At 47.7% G+C, this 18087-nt stretch overlaps 1 protein-coding gene across 1 annotated transcript in view; it reads left to right on the forward strand.

Moving 5' to 3' along the window:
• Nucleotides 1-18087, forward strand: part of PKD2L2 (polycystin 2 like 2, transient receptor potential cation channel) — a 1478337-nt gene that overhangs the window by 888575 nt on the left and 571675 nt on the right. Inside the window, exon 8 of the mRNA XM_085615012.1 lies at nt 4595-4776. Coding sequence (XP_085471138.1) covers nt 4595-4776 — 182 coding nt within the window. The remainder of the gene's footprint in view (nt 1-4594; nt 4777-18087) is intronic.

Here is an 18087-nt window from a genome sequence, read left to right on the forward strand (position 1 = left end):
CCGTATTGGGCGCGGAATGGCGCCCACAGGTGGCCTACAGCCCAGGGTGCGGTGTGCACGTTCCACGATAAAGACTGATGACAGGTCAGCTCCAAACAAATCGCGCAGCATCTCCTCCACAAATGTCTCCATTTTAGCAATGGCAGTCGTTTCAGGAATTCCTGTTATGCGGACATTGTTGCGCCTGGACCTGGCTTCTAAATCGTCATTTTTGGCTCTAATCTGGGTTAAAACCTAGTCCATCTGCAACAACTGTTCTTTAGCCTCCACCTGGAAATCGTGGACGTCTGATGAACGATTGCCATGTTGGTCCAGCCTGGTTTCCTGCGTGTCCACAGGTTTCTTAGCCTGGTCCAGTTGTGCAGTGAGGCCATAGAGTTTGGTGACAATTGTCTTAAGACTGGATCTAATTTCCAGCAGAAGAGCACGTAGATCTTTGCCATGGTCTTCGGTGTGCACTGTAGGGGTGTTAGCACCCTCACCTTCAGTCCCAGAGTCCGTTTGGCGCGTATGCCTTTTGCTGTCAAAGGACAACTTAGATTGTTATGTGTCCATTTTCCCCATTTCCGTGCTGGTCTGAGTCTGTGTAGCAATACTATAAATATCTGCCCTGTCTGCGCAGCTCGGGACTGTCTGGTATCACGTTGACAGGTAGATCACCTACAGACTATCAATATTCTCAGCATACATTTCTATTGCCTCCCTAACGCTGCAGGTACGTTGCCGCGAGGGTAAATGTGGTGATCATGGGATTCTGCTGGCTCGGGCATTGTTTGGAGTGCATTTCCCCAACACAGGCACCAATACCCCCTCCAGACACGTTGACGCCTTATCACCTAGTTAGGTCTCTCTAGTTGTGCAGCTCTTTGTGTTTGGTGCTTATGCCGCTATGGTTGGCATAGGTTTGCCTCTTCCCGGTGCAATCAGCCTTTTAATTTGGCGACCTAGTATCTAGGATGATGACATAGTGTGATATTTCCCAGGGCCTCTACATGTAGTTGCAGCCCAAATTCCTGCTCTGTATGGGGGGCGGAAATCTAGCAGGAGCCTTCCCGATGTGCGCAGCGGGGGCTAACCAAGCCCAGAACACAAAGCAATCCAGCCCGGTCCTCCCACCCCCTCAGCTCCCCCCAGCTACCTCTTCATGGCATCAATGGCGTTGAAGGGTGCAGGTCCTTCCGAGCAGCGCAGAAGGTTCCCGATGTGCCGCCTCACTTCAGTTCTCAGGAGCGATTTTCACTGTGGCTTCTGGTGCGCTGGCAGTCCCTGCCGCAGCGCTCCGATTTGGCAGCTTCACTTCTCCGAAGAGTGCTGTCGGCGATGATGCACTCAAAATCTAGGCGCGGCTACCACTGCAGTCTGCTGGGGTTTCTGCCAGAATGTTCACGCCCGTACATCGCTTCCCAGAGCGACCACGAGCACAGCAGCCGGGTCTCGGGCCGAGGCAAACACTGACACAGTTCGGAGGGCCGCGTTCCAAGATGGTGGCCTCAAATTCTGCGGCTGCCGCACCGCACACAGGTCCTCGGTGCCTCTCTTGGTGTGCGCAGTAGTGAGCCACACCCAAAACCACTCTCCGCTTCACAGGATGGCTGCGAGGTGAGCGCCGATTCAATCGCCCTCTCCGTCCGCGACACGCCGGCCACAGCGCCGGGCCCTTCTCTTCCAGGGGATACTCATCAATAGTCATAAGCACTGAATAATCCCCGCCGACGTGCGGGATCCCGGAGCATATATATAAATACATATATATGACCTGGTCCCTCGTGCCAAACTCTGGCAGGTGTTGTCCGACTTGGGCCTTCCACCCTTGATTCTTGATATTATCAAGCGCCTCCATGAGGGGAACTACGCTAAAATTAGGTGGGGCAATCAGGGTCAGCTGACAGAAAGGGTGGCGGTGAATAGGGAAGTACGCCAGGGTTGTGTGCTGGCTCCAACTTTGTTTTCCCTCTTAATAAAGGGGGTGGTTGACCATTTGAAAGAGGATCCATCAGATGCCCCAACCCTGGCAGGGGAGAAATCCCCTACCCTCCTCTTCGCCGATGACACCCTTTTGATGTCTAAAAGCCCAAGTGGCCTGCAAAAGTTGCTTGATAGGTTCAGCCAGTTCTGTGATGCACGGGGTTTAGCGATTAATACCACCAAAACAAAATTAATGACACTATCCCCATCTAAACGTTTTAGGAATGGCATCAAACTTAACGGTATGCCACTAGATACTGTAGAATCTTTCGATTATTTGGGCATCCGGATTAACAACACGATGAAATGGAACAGTCATTTAGCTAAAATGCTCTTTAACCATAAGAGGGTGGTGGGGGCTATTCTAAGAGAACAGCGGCTTTCCTTCAGTAGACCAGTAGTCCCGGCCCTTGTGGTCTACGATGGGAAAGCTTTACCCTCAGCACTCTACGGGGCGGATCTTTGGGGGTTTGAGAATGTCAGTGACCTGGAGAAATCCGAGAACCATTTTTTTTAGAGGACTGTTCTCTCTCCCATCTTCCACCCCCCTGACACCACTTCGCAAGGATTTGGGCAAGCGCTCTATTAAGGACATAGCAAGACTGCGCCCGCTGCTGTTTTGGGTCCGTTTGAGACGCACCCCTGAACTGGCCAGCTATGCCGCTGCCCTGAATGAGATCATTAATTTAAATACAGGCAACAAGATCAAATGGATCTCTAAACTAAAGCAGTTGGCAACAGATGTTGGATATGGGGAGGCATGGTCTAGCCAGACTCCACCCGCTAAGCAAATCATTAAAAAAGCCTACTGGAATTGGGTGAAGGGAGAGGAAGCTCGAAACCCCAACCGAGGGATCCTCACTGACCAGTTCATGGAGCACAAGCTTGATGCAAAAACCGAGCAGTATCTCGATTTTACACATTCTCCAAGAGACAGAATGCTAGGTTTGGAACCCTCCCGCTTAACACTTTGGTAGCAGGTTGTAAAAACCAGAGCGCAACATCTGCCAACTGTCCCGGGTGCTCCGCCCCCAATGAACCCATCCCCCATTTCCTCTTTGCGTGCCCGGTTTATAGGGTGGTAAGGAGGAAATGGCTTAGTCCAATCTGTAGGAATTTGGGTTTTGTGGACTCTAGGATGGCGCTACGTTTTATCTTAACTGATGCCTCTTCCCTTGCTCTGGTCTGTGGGGTAGCCAAATTTTTGGGGTGTGCCTGGCTGTCACGTACCAAATTGTCAAGGCCTAGCAAGAGTTAGGCCTCTAGAGAAATATGAGTATTCTGTTTTGCTACATCAGGAAGTGTTTTTTATGGTCTTTTATTTGTACATATTCTCTTTTTATATCCTACTTTTATATTGTTATATGCTGTATAATGATGGACTTTTATGTTGAATCAATTTTGCTCGTACTTTTATGATATTTTATATTGAATAAAGTGATATACTACTACTATATATGTGTATATTTAGACAAACAAGTACAGAGGACTTCCAAAGCATACATATATACATGTAAATAGGAATCATGGCAGAAAATGCAGAAACAATACTATACTGTCAATACTCTGCCAGCAGAGCGCACTCAAAGAGCGGCCATCTTGCTGCTCGGCGAGGCCACGCCCCCCAAGGCCTACTATAATTAATCACCCACAAGACAAGAAAGCCTTATTTACGTACTACACACTAGGCACTGCTTCATTGGGTCAAGGGCTTGCTGTGAACAGCCTTTAAATAATACTGTAGTGGAGCACATTGTTCTTCTCATGCCATCAAATAATATGCCACTCTTCTCTCGGAAGTGTTTATTTAAAAATGAGAAACACCCTTTGAGGAACAGAGCTCTTACCTTCAAAAAGTGGAGGACCCTTGCTGCTGAAAGTGTCTTGAGTGATACTTTCCTCAAATCCCAAGGTATGCCACTTATTAAAGTTGACCAAACCAGTGGCTGCACGATCCAGCAAAAGGTATTAATATAAAGGGTACTTATACTACCTAGTAACCTAGCGGTATGGATTTTATGACTGCTTTGCACCTTGGGGAATTTTACTGTGATTTGTATCCCAGTACCCATTTTCATTAAAGCAAGCATACATTGATTGAAAGGCAAATACATTTATGAACACTCTACTCCACAGGATGTTTTTTGTTTTTGCTTGACCTTCTGTTTTGGGGACTCTGTTTGGGGCAAACCAGGCATCCACTCTTTCTTCTTCTGTAAGGACATAGAGCTACCTCTCTTAGTAGAGCACTTAGCGTTGTGTGTTCCAAGCCGGGGCTGATGGTGGCCACAGTTCATGCAATAGAAAGTGCCCTGTTTAATTGAGACAAGCCAGACTGGATTTGCGAAGTATTTTGCTCAAATATATGTCACATACACAATGTAAAGCAAAATGTGTTCCTTGTTATCTCTTCACTTCCCATTAGTGCATTCATTTTCTTGCCCAGTCAAGTCATCCACTTCTAGAGAGGGTCACCCTGCAGACTTGATCCACTATCTGGTAATGAAAAAATAAATGTAGATATATGGTTGATCAGCCTGTTCTCTGAAAACAGCATAGATGATGATTTTGTAGAGAAAGCTGTACCAAGTAATTATGTGTGATAATTTAAGTTTCTTTTCTCTTGTAGATTTTTAAATATATACGTTTCAGCAACACTATGAGTCAGCTGTCATCTACTTTATCTCGCTGTGCAAAGGACATTACTGGATTTGCGTTTATGTTTTTTATTATATTCCTAGCATATGCCCAATTGGCAAACCTTATATTCGGTACTCAAGTGGAAGAATTTGCAACATTTCCGAACTGCATGTAAGTCACCTAATCATGCGTTTACAACTCACATTCATTGTGTTTAAATGGAACAAATAATCTATTAAGCTTGTATATTGTAATGCATAGGCAGAAATGTTTAGAATAATAAGGCTTCGGTTCTAGTAACTTAGCTCATGTACCCTAATCACAATATCTATTTTCCTCCAGGTGTGTTTTCAACAGCAAAAATGGCTTTGCAGCCTAATAATTGTCAATATTTCTTTTATTTAATTTTTAAAAAGGAAACCATTTTAGTTGAAATAGTCACTAATTTGAGTGAAGTTGTCTAGAAACATCTTTCACAAACCTTATTTTTTAAAATAAAAAGAAAGGAAAAGCGGAGAATACTAAACATGGAGGGTGAAAAACTTGCACTGTGCCTTTGAGTCATCCTCCTCCAAAGTCCCACCATGCCTCACATTTGAGAGGTCAGTTATGCTTTCCAGTTCCTGGAAACAGGATCACGGAGTGTGGCCTTTGTTGGCTTTTTGACTTTAGAAACCTTTCTAGACCGTTATATTCTGCTTTCACTTAACGCCTTTTTAGACTAAGAGTATTTTTCAATTATTTCCTGCAATCATTTTTTCACAGAATGCATTCGGTTTGTGTTAATTGTCCTTCTTGTGGCAAGAAGTCTAGCTCAGATCCTCGCGATGTGTGTATTGTTTGCCTAACGCACAAAAAGAAACACCTGTGTGTGAAGAGATAAAAAATAAGAAGAACATGGCTGAACAGGGATATTACTTTTAAAGGACGAATTCACTCACCCACCATGCAAGCATCATCATTGGGATTCTCCTTGTACAGCGACTGCTGATCCCGGTGCAGGCTACATCTCCCTCTCTCAGAAGGAGGAGCTCTTTGAATGTTTTAGGAGAGCAAGTAGAAACCCTGTAGTGAGCTCGCATCAGGGTTTTTACTTGCTCTCCAAAAACATCCGAAGGGCTCCTTCTTCTAAGAGAGAGAGTTGATGCCTGCACCAAGATCAGCTGTCCCTATGTGAGGAGAATCCCAAATATAAAGCATGCCACCTCTTTTGGGTGAGGGAATTCGTCCTTTATTAGGAATATCCCTGTTCAGCTAGGTTCTTCCTTTTTTCCTCTTCTCAGACCCAGGTGTTTCTTTTTGTGTGTTAGTTATATGAATTGGGAGTGAATACCTGCAGGTCTATAAATCTCCACTGGCCCTCCTCTTTGTGTGTATTTGTATTGTTTGCGTGCCAGAAGAGCATTATCATGAGGACGGCTGCCACTGTCAGAAGATGTCCAGAAGAACTTCCAAGGATAGACAGAAGATTAGGTTTCATGGCCTACAAGAGAGGCTTCAAGACACTGCTGTAGGACTGCCTGAGAAAGGGGCACCTTATGTATAGCTCCATCTGCACTCTCCAGGGACACCCCTCTGGGTAGATCCAGAGAGAGGCATCCTTATGGGAAAAGGCGATGCTCCTGCTTGCCGTCGAGATAGAGGACAGGTACAGTGGCAGCATATTCATCTTCGAAGGCTGGTATGCTGCCGAGACATTTGACACTGAATCACTATTGAACGTCGAAGCATGCATTGACGTCAATGACTACTGAACATTTAACATCGAGTCCATCTTCAGCACTGAGAAACATTCAATGCCGCTGTCCATAGGCCATTTACCATCAAGCCCACTGCCGATGTCTAGGACTTCTGGTTTCTCACCTTCGGGGTTGATATCAAGCCATCGTGCCAAAACATTTTTACTGAGGGGATACCTGCAGTTTTCTGCTGAATGGCATCAATAATGAAAAGATAGAAAGCTCTTGCAGCCTGCTGATTCATAGTATTATCAGGCAAACTCCTCTACATCAGAGGTAATTCCAGTAGCCCATATGTCTTCTACTCCATTTCCAAAGTGGTCTCCTTCTCCTTGCTTCATTCTAGCACCTCAAATTCTCATCATCTATCGCCTACATCAACTGTGATGCCACAGACTCCATTGCCACAATTTGCTCCTCAGAACACTTCAAAGCATAGAAGTTGATCACTTTCTGAAGTTGGTCCAGACAGTATCATTCAAAATAAATTAGGTGGGAGAAGAGGTAAAATAGAAGATCACAATCTCCCCTACTCTCACATTCTTCTAGGATGTTCTGCGTTTTTTTTCTTTCATTTGAGGCTACTCTACAACCCTGTTAGATTTGCCTCCCACTCGTGTCTCATCAGTAGACCAATGACGTTCTAGTTAAAGGAGAAACTAGGCCAAATACACCAATGGCTGTTCTACATGCAACAACATCAGTCCCTTCCTCATAGGCCATCTTCCATCCCTCTTTTACATCTTATCCTGAGTTTCTTGGAAACAGCTATGCAGTTTTTTCTCACTTTAGCATCAACCAAGTCTGCTCCAACTAGATTTGAAAAGCCTACAAACTATCCGATCAGGACCTGCTGTTTATCATTACAGATTCACAACCAGGTTCTGGTATTATCTCAGCGGCCAGAAAGTCAAATGCTGTAGCTCTGGTTTTGACTCTTCTCCCAGCCAAAGAAAGAAAAATGATGGATTCTGTAGAAAGAAAAATTGTATGGAGCATCAGCTACATGTAATAAAGAGAGTTAAAATGTATGGAGCATCAGATGCATGTAACAACCATTGGTAGTGCCATTGTTATATTAAGACTCTACGCCAGATGCCTATGGGATTCCCTTCAGTGCTTCACTGAAGAATTATCAAGGGAAATTATCCCGCTCTTGCGTGAAACTACACCAAGTACAGAAGGAGTGTCCAACCCCCTGTCCAGCTCCTCCCTAGGGAGGTGCCCAAAGCTCCTCCAGGTGGCCACTTGATTCTGCCATGTTGAATCTTGGCCACTGGGAGCATCTGACTGGCTAGGCAAACAGAGTAGTGTCCCTTACCCCCTCTGAGATAGGTGGGTCACCGCAGAAGAGGTTGTCCCCTTTTTTAGGGTACTTAAGGGTTCCCCTGAGGGTGGGTCCTTAGATTTTTCCGACATCATCTTCCAGAACCGACTGCTTGTCTTTTGAAGATTGTCCAAAGACTCTTCAATCAATCAATTAGGGATCTGTGAAGCGCTGGGGGGTAGGGGGGGTTTGAGCAGCAGCTCAGTCTCATCAGAAGAGCCAGGTCTTGCGGCTCTTTCTGAATGCTTGCAGTGCTGGGGTTCGTCTGATGCTGAGGGAGAGTTTGTTCCAGGTCTTGGCCGCGATGTAGGAGAAGGCATTTCCTCCTGTTCTGGCTCTGTGAATGCGTGGGATTTCAGCCAGGGCAAGGTCTGTGAAGCAGAGGTTTCTCTTGGGCACGTAGAAGGAGATTCTTTCATTGAGGTTTTGGGATTTGGTGTTGTGGAGGGATTTGTAGGCGTGAGTGAGCAGCTGGAAGGTCACTCTTTTCGACGGGGAGTCTGTGGAGGTCTCATACATGCTGGATGATGTGGTCTTGTCGTGGGATGCAGAGGACGAGTCTGGCTGCGGCGTTCTGGATGGTCTGGAGTTTGAGGAGTAGTGATTTGTTGATTCTGGCGTAAAGGGTGTTCCTGTAGTCCAGTCTGCTGGTTATGAGTGTGTGGGTGATGGTCTTTCTGGATTCGGGGAGGATCCATTTGAAGGTCTTGTGGAGAATGCAGAGGGTATTGAAGCAAGTGGAAGATACGGCATTGACCTGTCGGTTCATGGTGAGGGAGGAGTCGAGTACGATGCCGAGGTTGCAGGCATAGTCCGCAGGTGTGGGAGGGTTGCAGAGGTCGGTGGGCCACCAGCTGTTGTCTCATGCGGAGAGGGTGAGGCCGAGGATGAGGACTTCTGTTTTCTCAGAGTTGAGCTTCAGGCAGCTGCTGCTTATGCAGGATGCAACGTCTTTAATTTCTTCCTGTAAACTGTGTCTGGTGATGTCGCGTTCCTTGGTTAGGGAGAGGATGAGCTGGGTGTCGTCGGCGTTGAATACTATGCAGAGTCCATGTTTTCTGACGATGGCAGCGAGGGGGGCTATGTAGATGTTGAAGAGTGTGGAACCTTGGGGTACTCCACAGCTGATCTCTTTGGGTTCGGAGAGGAAGGGCGGGAGTCTGATTCTTTGAGTTCGGCTGGTGAGGAAGGAGCGGATCCAGTCTAGAGCAGTTCCCTGTATGCCGGCGTTGTGGAGTCTGGCGGTTAGTGTGCGGTTGGAGATGGTGTTGAAGGCTACTGAGAGGTCTAGTAGAATGAGGGCTGCCATGTGGCCCTGGTTGGGGAGAGTACGGATGTCGTCCATGGCGGCTAGGAGGGCGGTCTCAGTTCTGTGGTTGCTGCGGAATCTGGATTGGGAAATGTCGAGGATCGGGATGGATTCTATGACATTTGTGAGCTGGTTGTTGAGGATCTTCTCGGTGACTTTGGCTGCGAAGGGGGGGAGAGAGATGGGTCTGTAGTTCTTGAGGTCCGTTGGGTCTGCGAAGGGCTTCTTGAGGAGAGGCTTGACTTCTGCATGTTTCCAGTCGTCGGGGAATGTGCCTGTTTCGAGGGTTCAGTTAATAGTATGTCGTAGTTCGGGTGCTATAGCAGAGGCGGCTCTGTGGAAGATGTGCGGCGGGCAGTGGTTGGTGGGGGCTCCTGAGTGTATGCTCCTCATGGTCTTAGCGGTGTTTTCTGTGGAGCCAGGGGCCCAGGCGGTGATAGTAGGCTGGGTGGCGTTGCCTGTTGTAGGTGTAGTGTGGGTGCCTTGGTTCCGTTCGTCAAAATTGTCATAGAGAGTCCTGATCTTCTGATGGAAGCAGGAGCCGAGTTTGTTGCAGATGGCCTGTGAGTGAGGGACGTCTGAGGTTTCACTTGGGGGTTTGTTGAATTCTTGTATGATGCTGAAGAGTTCCTTAGAGTTGCAGGAGTAGGAGAGGATTCTATCCTCAGTGAAGTTCCTCTTCGTGGTTCTGATGAGTTGGTGGTGTTCTGTCATGGCGGTCTTATAGGTGGTGCGTGCTTTCGAGGTTTTGCTGTTCCTCCAAGCTTTCTCTAGTTGTCAGCACGTGCAATTGGATTTTTGGAGATCGGAGGTGAACCAGGTGGCTTTCATGGTGCGTTGTCTGTCGGAGTTCTGGAGGGGGCAAGAGTGTTTGCGCAGTTGGTGATCCATTTGTGGAGTTCATTGGCTGCTGATTTGGCGTTGGTCATGATGGGTGGAGGAGCGCGGTTTAGGGTGGAGTTGAGTAGCTCTTCGTGATCTTGCTCCAGTTCCTGCATGGGGGCGTGGTGTAGGCTTGTGTGTGGTAGGTTTCAAAAAAGAGAAGTGGGCACAGTGGTGGTCCGTCCAGAGGGGTTGCGTGGTGTGGCTGAAGCAAATGTTGTTTCCTCCTGCGAAGGAAACTGGAACTCTGCAACTGGACCGAGCCAGTACCCAAGACAAGACTGCTTCTGCAAAGAAGACTCTTCCTGCAAATTCTTCTTCCTGCTCCCACGTTTCTGCAACTCCATGGCTGTGCATCCTCTGAGTCACCAAGGACGCAGCATGCATCAAAGCAAGAAAGATTCTCCCTTGGAGTGAAGGGGTCACTTCCCTGCATCTGCAGGCACCTCAACGACGACGACCAGTCTGCTGATCCTGCTGTCCCACAGATGTCTCCTGGCTCTGCAACACAGATGGTGGTTTGTTGGCTCTACAGATACCTGACCAGTCTGTCCACTGGCGCTGAAGACTACAATCCTTCTCCAGCCGACGTGACCCGCATCCCTGTGCACCGCGTCTCTTTTCCATTGCCAAGGCTTGATGACTCTCCAAGCAAAAGATCTTCAAGCTCCAAGAAGCCCCAGTCTTCAGCATTGCACAACCTCAAGAACGACGTCTTCCCTGCATCCTCTGTACCATGGTCCTCCATCTTCTGTGTACTGCTGAGACTTCCCTGCTACTCCCTGTGCCTGCTGTCAGAGAATCCTTGAGGGGGCTCCAACAATTCCTGCTGGCTCTCCTGTGTGCTGAGGGTCAGCCCTGACAGACCCTTACTGGGTTACCCTTACTGGGTTAGTCCCACAGACCTTGCTAGTCTGCATCTATCAAGGAGCCCATGTGCCCTGTGCATTCAGATTGATTATTAAATCCTGCACCAAATATTTTGTTTCCATTTAGGTAAGCAGATTATGGCACTCCATTCTAACCCTTGCTCATTAAACTGCTTGGTCACATCGTATAATGTGCCTTTGAGCATACGGAGCAAAGCGACCTGTGTGAGTATATTAATAATCAAACCCCATACCAATTCTTTTTGCTCACACTACTTCAGGTTAGTGTTTGCCTCTGGCTGTGGGGAGAGAGTCGTTTGGTTGTGAGCTAAAATGAAAGACTGTTTTTAAATTATGGTATTTTCAGTGTGTTGTTTTAATGGATATTTCCGTTCCATTTAGGGTGCCTTTTTCTTTTATGGTTTTGTGTTTGTCCTAATGAAGACCTGCATGCCAAGTTGGAAAGTCAATTTTAGGCAACAGTTGGGTCGAAAAACCGACGTTACTTCCTGGTCTGGATTGAATACTTAGATCCTTTTGGATGGTGTGTACGGATTCCTTGACCACCTATCCTTAATTATGGACTCAAATCCAAGATAGAAAGCTGTCTTTCAAGCAGGTCTATTTGGCTATTTGGTACCACTTGAGCCATTGTTCCATTTTTGATAAAGTATAAGTTGTTTTTCTTGAGGATCTTATTTTATTTTTATATCAGTCTGCTCAAGAGCACCTCTATGGACACTTTTCTATGCACTACTCTAGAGCACCTGTGGTACATTTCTTAATGTTTGGTATAATATGAACGATCTTGAAATATAAATGTAATTTATTTTGGGGAAAAAACAAGTGTGTTTCTCTTCTCTGTCTCGCAAGGATCTAGTAGTTGGATCATTAATACGTGGATTAATACTATATGTTTGGCCATTAGGATCACATTGTTGTTTGTACAGGTCTGCATACAAGCATATTTTGCTCCATCGCAACTGTTGTTGCTGAAAAGGCTTGTTGGTGGTTCTGCCAGCCACTGACTCTTCTGTGTCTAATACTGTCATGAGACAGCTCGTAGATGACTCCTGGGCTTCTACAACATCGCCTGGTCCCCACAGCTACAACATCAAGCTCGCCATGCTACTCCAACAACCTCCATCCGAGAGCTGGTATCTTGCTCCAGTGCCTTCTGGTCACCTCCAGATAGTTTGGACTCTGTTCCCTCTGGTTTCAGGTTCTTCTCGTCTGGATTACACATTCTGGTTCCACCAGCCTGGTACATGAGACGCTGTAGCTGCTGAACTTCCACAAACTTCCATTGGCGTCAATCGGCGGTTCCCACTCCACTTTACCCTTATGCTCCCTTGGTGTAGGTATCCTGTTTCCCTGGGTATCCACAGGTGAGGTGGCACTCCAACCGTCCTTGATCCAAGTGATTTCTCCGTGGTCCGGTGGGAAGGGTCCAAGAACTATAAAAATCCAACAACGACTTACCCTATGTTAGCCTATGGACGTTTGACGCAGTGTAACCACTCTGCACCCGGGCACCTCGGTGTCCCTAGCTACTTACCTTTAGTGGTTTAGTGCTTCCCCTGGGGTCCTCCATCCTTGGGTATTAGTCCTGTTGTCCTGTTTTGGCATCCGTTTAACATTTCACTATTTTAGTATATGGTTAGCCCACTATGTGTTTTTCTTGTGTTACCTGATTTGAAGTATTTATTATGTGCATTTGATATCTCCAGGTAGGAGGTATACCAAGTTAGTTTTAGTGTGTTTACTAAATTCAGAGTGTAGGAAAGTAGGATCTGCTTTCATGGTTACCCCCACTTTTTGCCTGGGGTCATTGTGGTTTTCCTTTAGCCTGCTGGGGGTCTGCTAATCAGGACCACAGCATCTGTGCTCTCTCTCCTAAAATGGCTCTGGTAAGTACTTTTGTACCTCCACAATTGGCTACTGGAGTACCCATATAAGTCCCTAGTATATGGCCCCGAGGCACCCAGGGTATAGGTACAGCAGGCATATCCCATGGGCTGCAGCATGTATTGTGCCACCCATGGGAGTCCACCTAAACTATGACTACGGGCCTGCCACTGCAGCCTGTGTGAGTTGATGCTTGCATCTCTCACAACAGATATACGTTTCCTTATATGTGAGGTAAATTCACTTAAAACCTATAAGTAACCCCTATGGCAGGCTCTTCAGTCTTGAGGGCAGGGTGCTTTGTTATAAGTGTGGGGGTGCCCCTGGATGAGCATGGCACCCCTACCAACCCTGAAGTTGATTCTCCAGGCTTTGTACGTGCAGTCAACCATTTTAAGACATATAGTGGACATCAGTTATTACGAGATGTCTAATTGTATAATGGCTGCACCAAACCTGGTCTTGTGTGGTATCAAACATGTTGGAATCTTTCCTCCACACCAATTCTAATGTTAGAAGTATGATCCCATGCACTGGGGGCTCCTTAGGGGACCCCCCCTGTACTCCCGGTAACAGCCTCTCATGGTCTGTAAGCAAGCTTGTGCTGCTGCCGAAAACATACAAAATTCTGCCCTCCTGCTGCTGAGCCAAGCTCGAGCAGAGAGAGGTAGAACAATAGGTTTCCTGTCACAGTGAGATGTGGCCACCTTCCAACAGGACTTAGTGTATTTGGGTTGGGGTGCTTGCCAGCACCACCAGACTGCTGTGAAGAGCACATTTGGTGCCCTCCTTGCATACTCCAGTTTGAGCCAAATCAGGGAAACTTTGGCTTCCGTTCTGGCAGGAAACTGGACAAGGGACATGGGAGTTTCCTCCCCTCTGTCCGGCCCCTCCTCTTTGAGGTACCCCCGAGTTGTTCCAACCCTTTCCTTAGGGTACTTAAGAGCTTACCTGTGAGTGCGACCTTGAATTCGTTGTGAGACAAGACTCAACCCTAAAACTATGTTGCTCTTTAATGATTTGGACACTTTGACTTCTTTAGACTTTAACTTGAACCGAGACTGCACCAAGGAAGTCTTGCTGCTCCTAGTTTCGTAGTTCTTCACATGTTCTTCATTGTCTGTGCCTCTTCCAGGTTCTTCAACAGACCTGTGGGCCTCAAGGAAACCCAAATAATTCTCCCTTGGAGTGACGGAGTCACTCCCCTGCATCTGCAGGCTCTGCAGTGAAGCTCCCGGTCTGCTTCTCCTGACTTCCAGAGGCCCAGAAACACAGGTGGTGGTTCTGCAACTCCCTCGAAGCCTGACCTGTCCTCTCTGCAATTTTGAGGCTAGTATCCCTTGTCGGAACTGCTGGGATTAAACCCCTGTGTACCACTTTGATTTGCATTGTAGGAAGCTGGCTCTGTATATACTATACCAAAGTAAGGTATAGTGTGCACAGAATCTAGTGGATCCCCAGAGGTATAGCAGAGGCTAAATTAGATAATCACTATTTGTGGTAGTGTGGTTGAGCAGTTAGGCTTATCAGAGGGCAGTGTTAAGCATTTATTGTACAAACTCAGGCAAGAAATGTTATCACACACTCAAAAAGACTGAATTCAGACCAATTAGTTAGTATAAAAAAAATATAGATGTATTTTATTTAAGAACCAAGGGTTACTTAATGCAGGTAAGTTGTAATACTTTCAAAGTATCAAAGCTTTTCAGGTAGAAAAGTTCATGGAGTTTCAAACAGTACTTTTCAGATGGAAAGAAAATACTTGGTATTCAGGATATACAGTTAGTGCAATACAGAGAGAACGCTATGCAATCCTGTGAGGATAAAGACAGGTGATGGACTTACAAGTACCCGGTTTACATTTCCAGTCTTCGGATGATCTCAGGCCAACACTGTGGGCAATGTCGACACTGGAGGCACCCAGAGGTGCGGGATTCAGTATCTACACTCGAACACAGAAAGACCGTCACTCACGCTCTGGTCACCAGCAGGCTCGACTACGGCAACGCACTCTATGCCGGAATAAACAAAAACCTCACCCGCAAGCTACAGAACATCCAAAACGCTGCCGCAAGACTGGTTCTCAACCTGCCAAGACACTGCCACATCTCCCAGCACCTGCGCACACTCCACTGGCTCCCCATCGAAGCTAGAGTCACCTTCAAGATGCTAACCCACACTAACAAGGCCCTCCACGACACCGGACCATCATACCTGAATAGCCGACTCAAATTCCACGCACCCCAAAGGACCCTACGGTCAGCCCAGCTCTCCTACGCCGTGGTCCTCCGCACCAGAAAGACCAGATTGGGAGGCCGCTCCTTCTTCTTCTGCACGGCCAGAGCCTGGAACAACCTTCCGCTCCACCTCAGACAGATAACATCGCTCCCCATCTTCGCAAGAAACCTCAAAACCTGGCTATTTGACAGACTCCCTCCTTGATGGACTGGAACCTGCGAACCCCCCCACCCTCCCCAGCGCCTTGAGACCCTTACGGGTGAGTAGTTGCGCTTAACAAACACCTGATTTGATACACTGCGGTAGTCGAACCCGGCAATGAGATTTACCCTCGCTGTCCTCGGAGAGTAATGAAGTAGGTTGGTTTTCAGCAGACCCCCAACACGGTTACCATTGCGGTCACTGGAGGCAGGCTGCTGTAGTCCAGTTGTAGGAGTTCTGCCTTCCTCAGACCATCATGGGAAGGTTGCGGATAGTCAGTAGAACTGGAGGAAGCTGACAGGGCCACTTGCAGGAGGGTAAGGGGCACTCAGGCACCAGCTGGGATTGTGGGGCCGAGAGGATCCCTCGAGGTTGTGGAGGCCGTCCCTCTATGATACTTTTCTTCTGCCAGGGCAGAGTCTCTTTAACACAAGTTCAAGTCCTCTACTACTACTGTTGGGGAGTTTTTTAATAGCAGTTAGTCTTGTCGACACCAGGGTTGGTCCTCACTGTGGTGGTTCTTGCACCGGCAGACACCAGAGCATCTAGTCTTGAGGGAGATACTTGGTGCTTTGGTGAAGGTTGCAGAACCTCTGAGGTTTCTTGGAGGTCAGGCAGGGTTTCTGGTAGGTCAGCGGGTCCAGTGGTCGAGCCGGATGCAGATGGCGGAGTTCTTGCAGAGTTTTGTCTGCAGCGGTTCAGTTCGTGGTCCACCAGGAGTCCTGGTCTGTCTTCTTCTTTGGTCCGTCAAATCTGAGGCAGCAAGGTTCTGAGTCACCCCTTAATACTAAATTTAGGGGCATTACAGAGGGTGTGCAGGTTGGGACCAATAGGTCTCTTCCTTGGGGTGAGTACACCCCATATTATGCCACCCTCCAGTGGGAGGGGGGCATGAGCCTCTCTCTGATTAGTTGTGTCCCCTCATTTGTGTGTGTGCTTCACCTCCCCTTCCCCACCTGAGTGGTTGGGTTTTGCAAACGTGGCCACACCTCTCTTCCTAACTTGGTATTTCCTCCGATTCTCCCGTCCAAAGTGGGAGCCAGAACCGGTAAGAGCCAGTTGCCGGGGGCAGCAAAAGGCAGAAGACCTTTGAAGCGTTCCCTTCGTGGACCCAGCCCATCCTGGGGGAGGAGGCATGACACCTCTGCCCAGAATGGGCTTTGTTTCTTGACCCAGAGAGTGAAGGCCCTCTACCCAGGGGTTCAGAAACCTGTCTGGTGGTGACAAATGGCAGGTAGCCATTCAGGAACCACACTAGGGGCGAGTCGTTTTTCAGGGGGCATCTCTAAGATACCCTTTGAGTGCATTTGACATCAAATCCCACACTGGCATCAGTGTGGGTTTAATGTGCTGAGAAGTTTGCTACCAAACTTCCCAGGTGTCAGTAAAGCCATTATTATACTCTTTATGGCTTTACTGGGCTTACAATGTCTAAGAATGGACTTAGACACTGTATGGGTACAGTGCTCCTGCAACTGTACCCTCACCTGTGGGCTAGTGCATTCTAATAGTTGGGGAACTTACCTAGGCCACAGGCAGTCGGTTGCAGGCATGGCACAGGCACAGTGGGATGTGTGTCTTGCTTCACCTTTCAGATAATGCAGAATGTCCCACAGGGTGGCTCAAAACACACGACGAAGCAGGAGGCATAACACAAAACAAACACCTTGAGAAAAGGGTTTTATTTTACAAAATGCAAAGACTCTACTTTTATAATAAGGCTTGGGGTTTATTTATGCAATGCTCTCTAACAGAAAGGCTTTCCCAGATGCCAAAATAACAACATTCAAAAACACACAGATATATATATGTATTTATATTTATATGCATGCAATAATAACACACTTGGTAAATGCAACAGTTAAATGCATGAATAATACTAATGAATAAACAAGCAGCAATTAATATGAGATAAGACTCAAGCAAATATAATGGGACGTCCTGCAAGAGATCAGAAAGATATATACACTGAAACACAAAGAAAACACCTGAAATGATCAAAGCCACTGGCCACACATCACAATGGCAATAATCAAAACTCAAGGTGGGGGGGGTGGGCACACAACAAAATGGCTGCACCGTAGTGCAGCTCTGCCGGCCACCGCCACTATCCTCACAATATCCTGCTCCCTGGGCTGCATCCGAGCCAAGTTTTGTAGGGCGGCTCATCTATAACCTACTAAACGATTTCGTTCTGTCCGGCTGTGTCTGGGTCCCCTACTGGTCGAGTGAAACGAGCGCCAACGCACAGACCCCGGAGCAAAATAGCGGGTGCGTGAGGGACAGCGGCCACGGCTGGGTCTCCTGGCGCTTCCCAGGCAACTCCTTGGCTCTCGAGGGTGACTTCACTGGCTCTTGGCGGCTGGAGCTGCTGGCATCAACGGGGGCCCGCCTCTCCATACCTGCCTAGAGTGACTCCCTGGGGGCGACCGTCGGGTTCCGTGCTCTCCATGCCACTGGAGTCAAGCTATCCTGGCTGATGAGGGCTGAAAGCCCGAAACCGGTCCTAGGATGCTTGTTTCCAGTCCAGGGAGGACCTGGCCTGGCAGTTCGGGCTGGACTGGTCAAGACTGATTTGCATATGGCTGGGTCCAAACTTGAATGGCATGGCGAGCAAGAAAACGATAGACTTAGGCCCAGATCTCTGTACTGGGGTGAATGTATGACATTGTTCTGCATTCTGTCCATCAATTGTTGTTTTTGCATCAGACTCGGAGCTTGACGCCACCTTTGAACCACCATCCGCTCTGGAAAAAACTCTGTCCACCATCCAGGCTAGCCTGCAGTCCGTAGATGGTAAAATTAAGGCCCTCAATGTCCGCATGGACCACATCTCTGCTAAACTGGACAAGCAGGTGGCTAGGATTGGCGAGGTGGAACAGCGCCTTTCCAATGCTGAAGATGGTCTACAGCAAGTTACCGCCAAGACCACTGACCAATAAGATTCTGGTGGTAATCCAGGCTAAAAATGAGGACCTTGATCATCGCCCGGTTGTTGAATTTCAGGGA

This window comes from Triturus cristatus, chromosome 7 (genome assembly GCF_964204655.1).
Source record: "Triturus cristatus chromosome 7, aTriCri1.1, whole genome shotgun sequence".
NCBI lineage: Eukaryota > Metazoa > Chordata > Amphibia > Caudata > Salamandridae > Triturus > Triturus cristatus.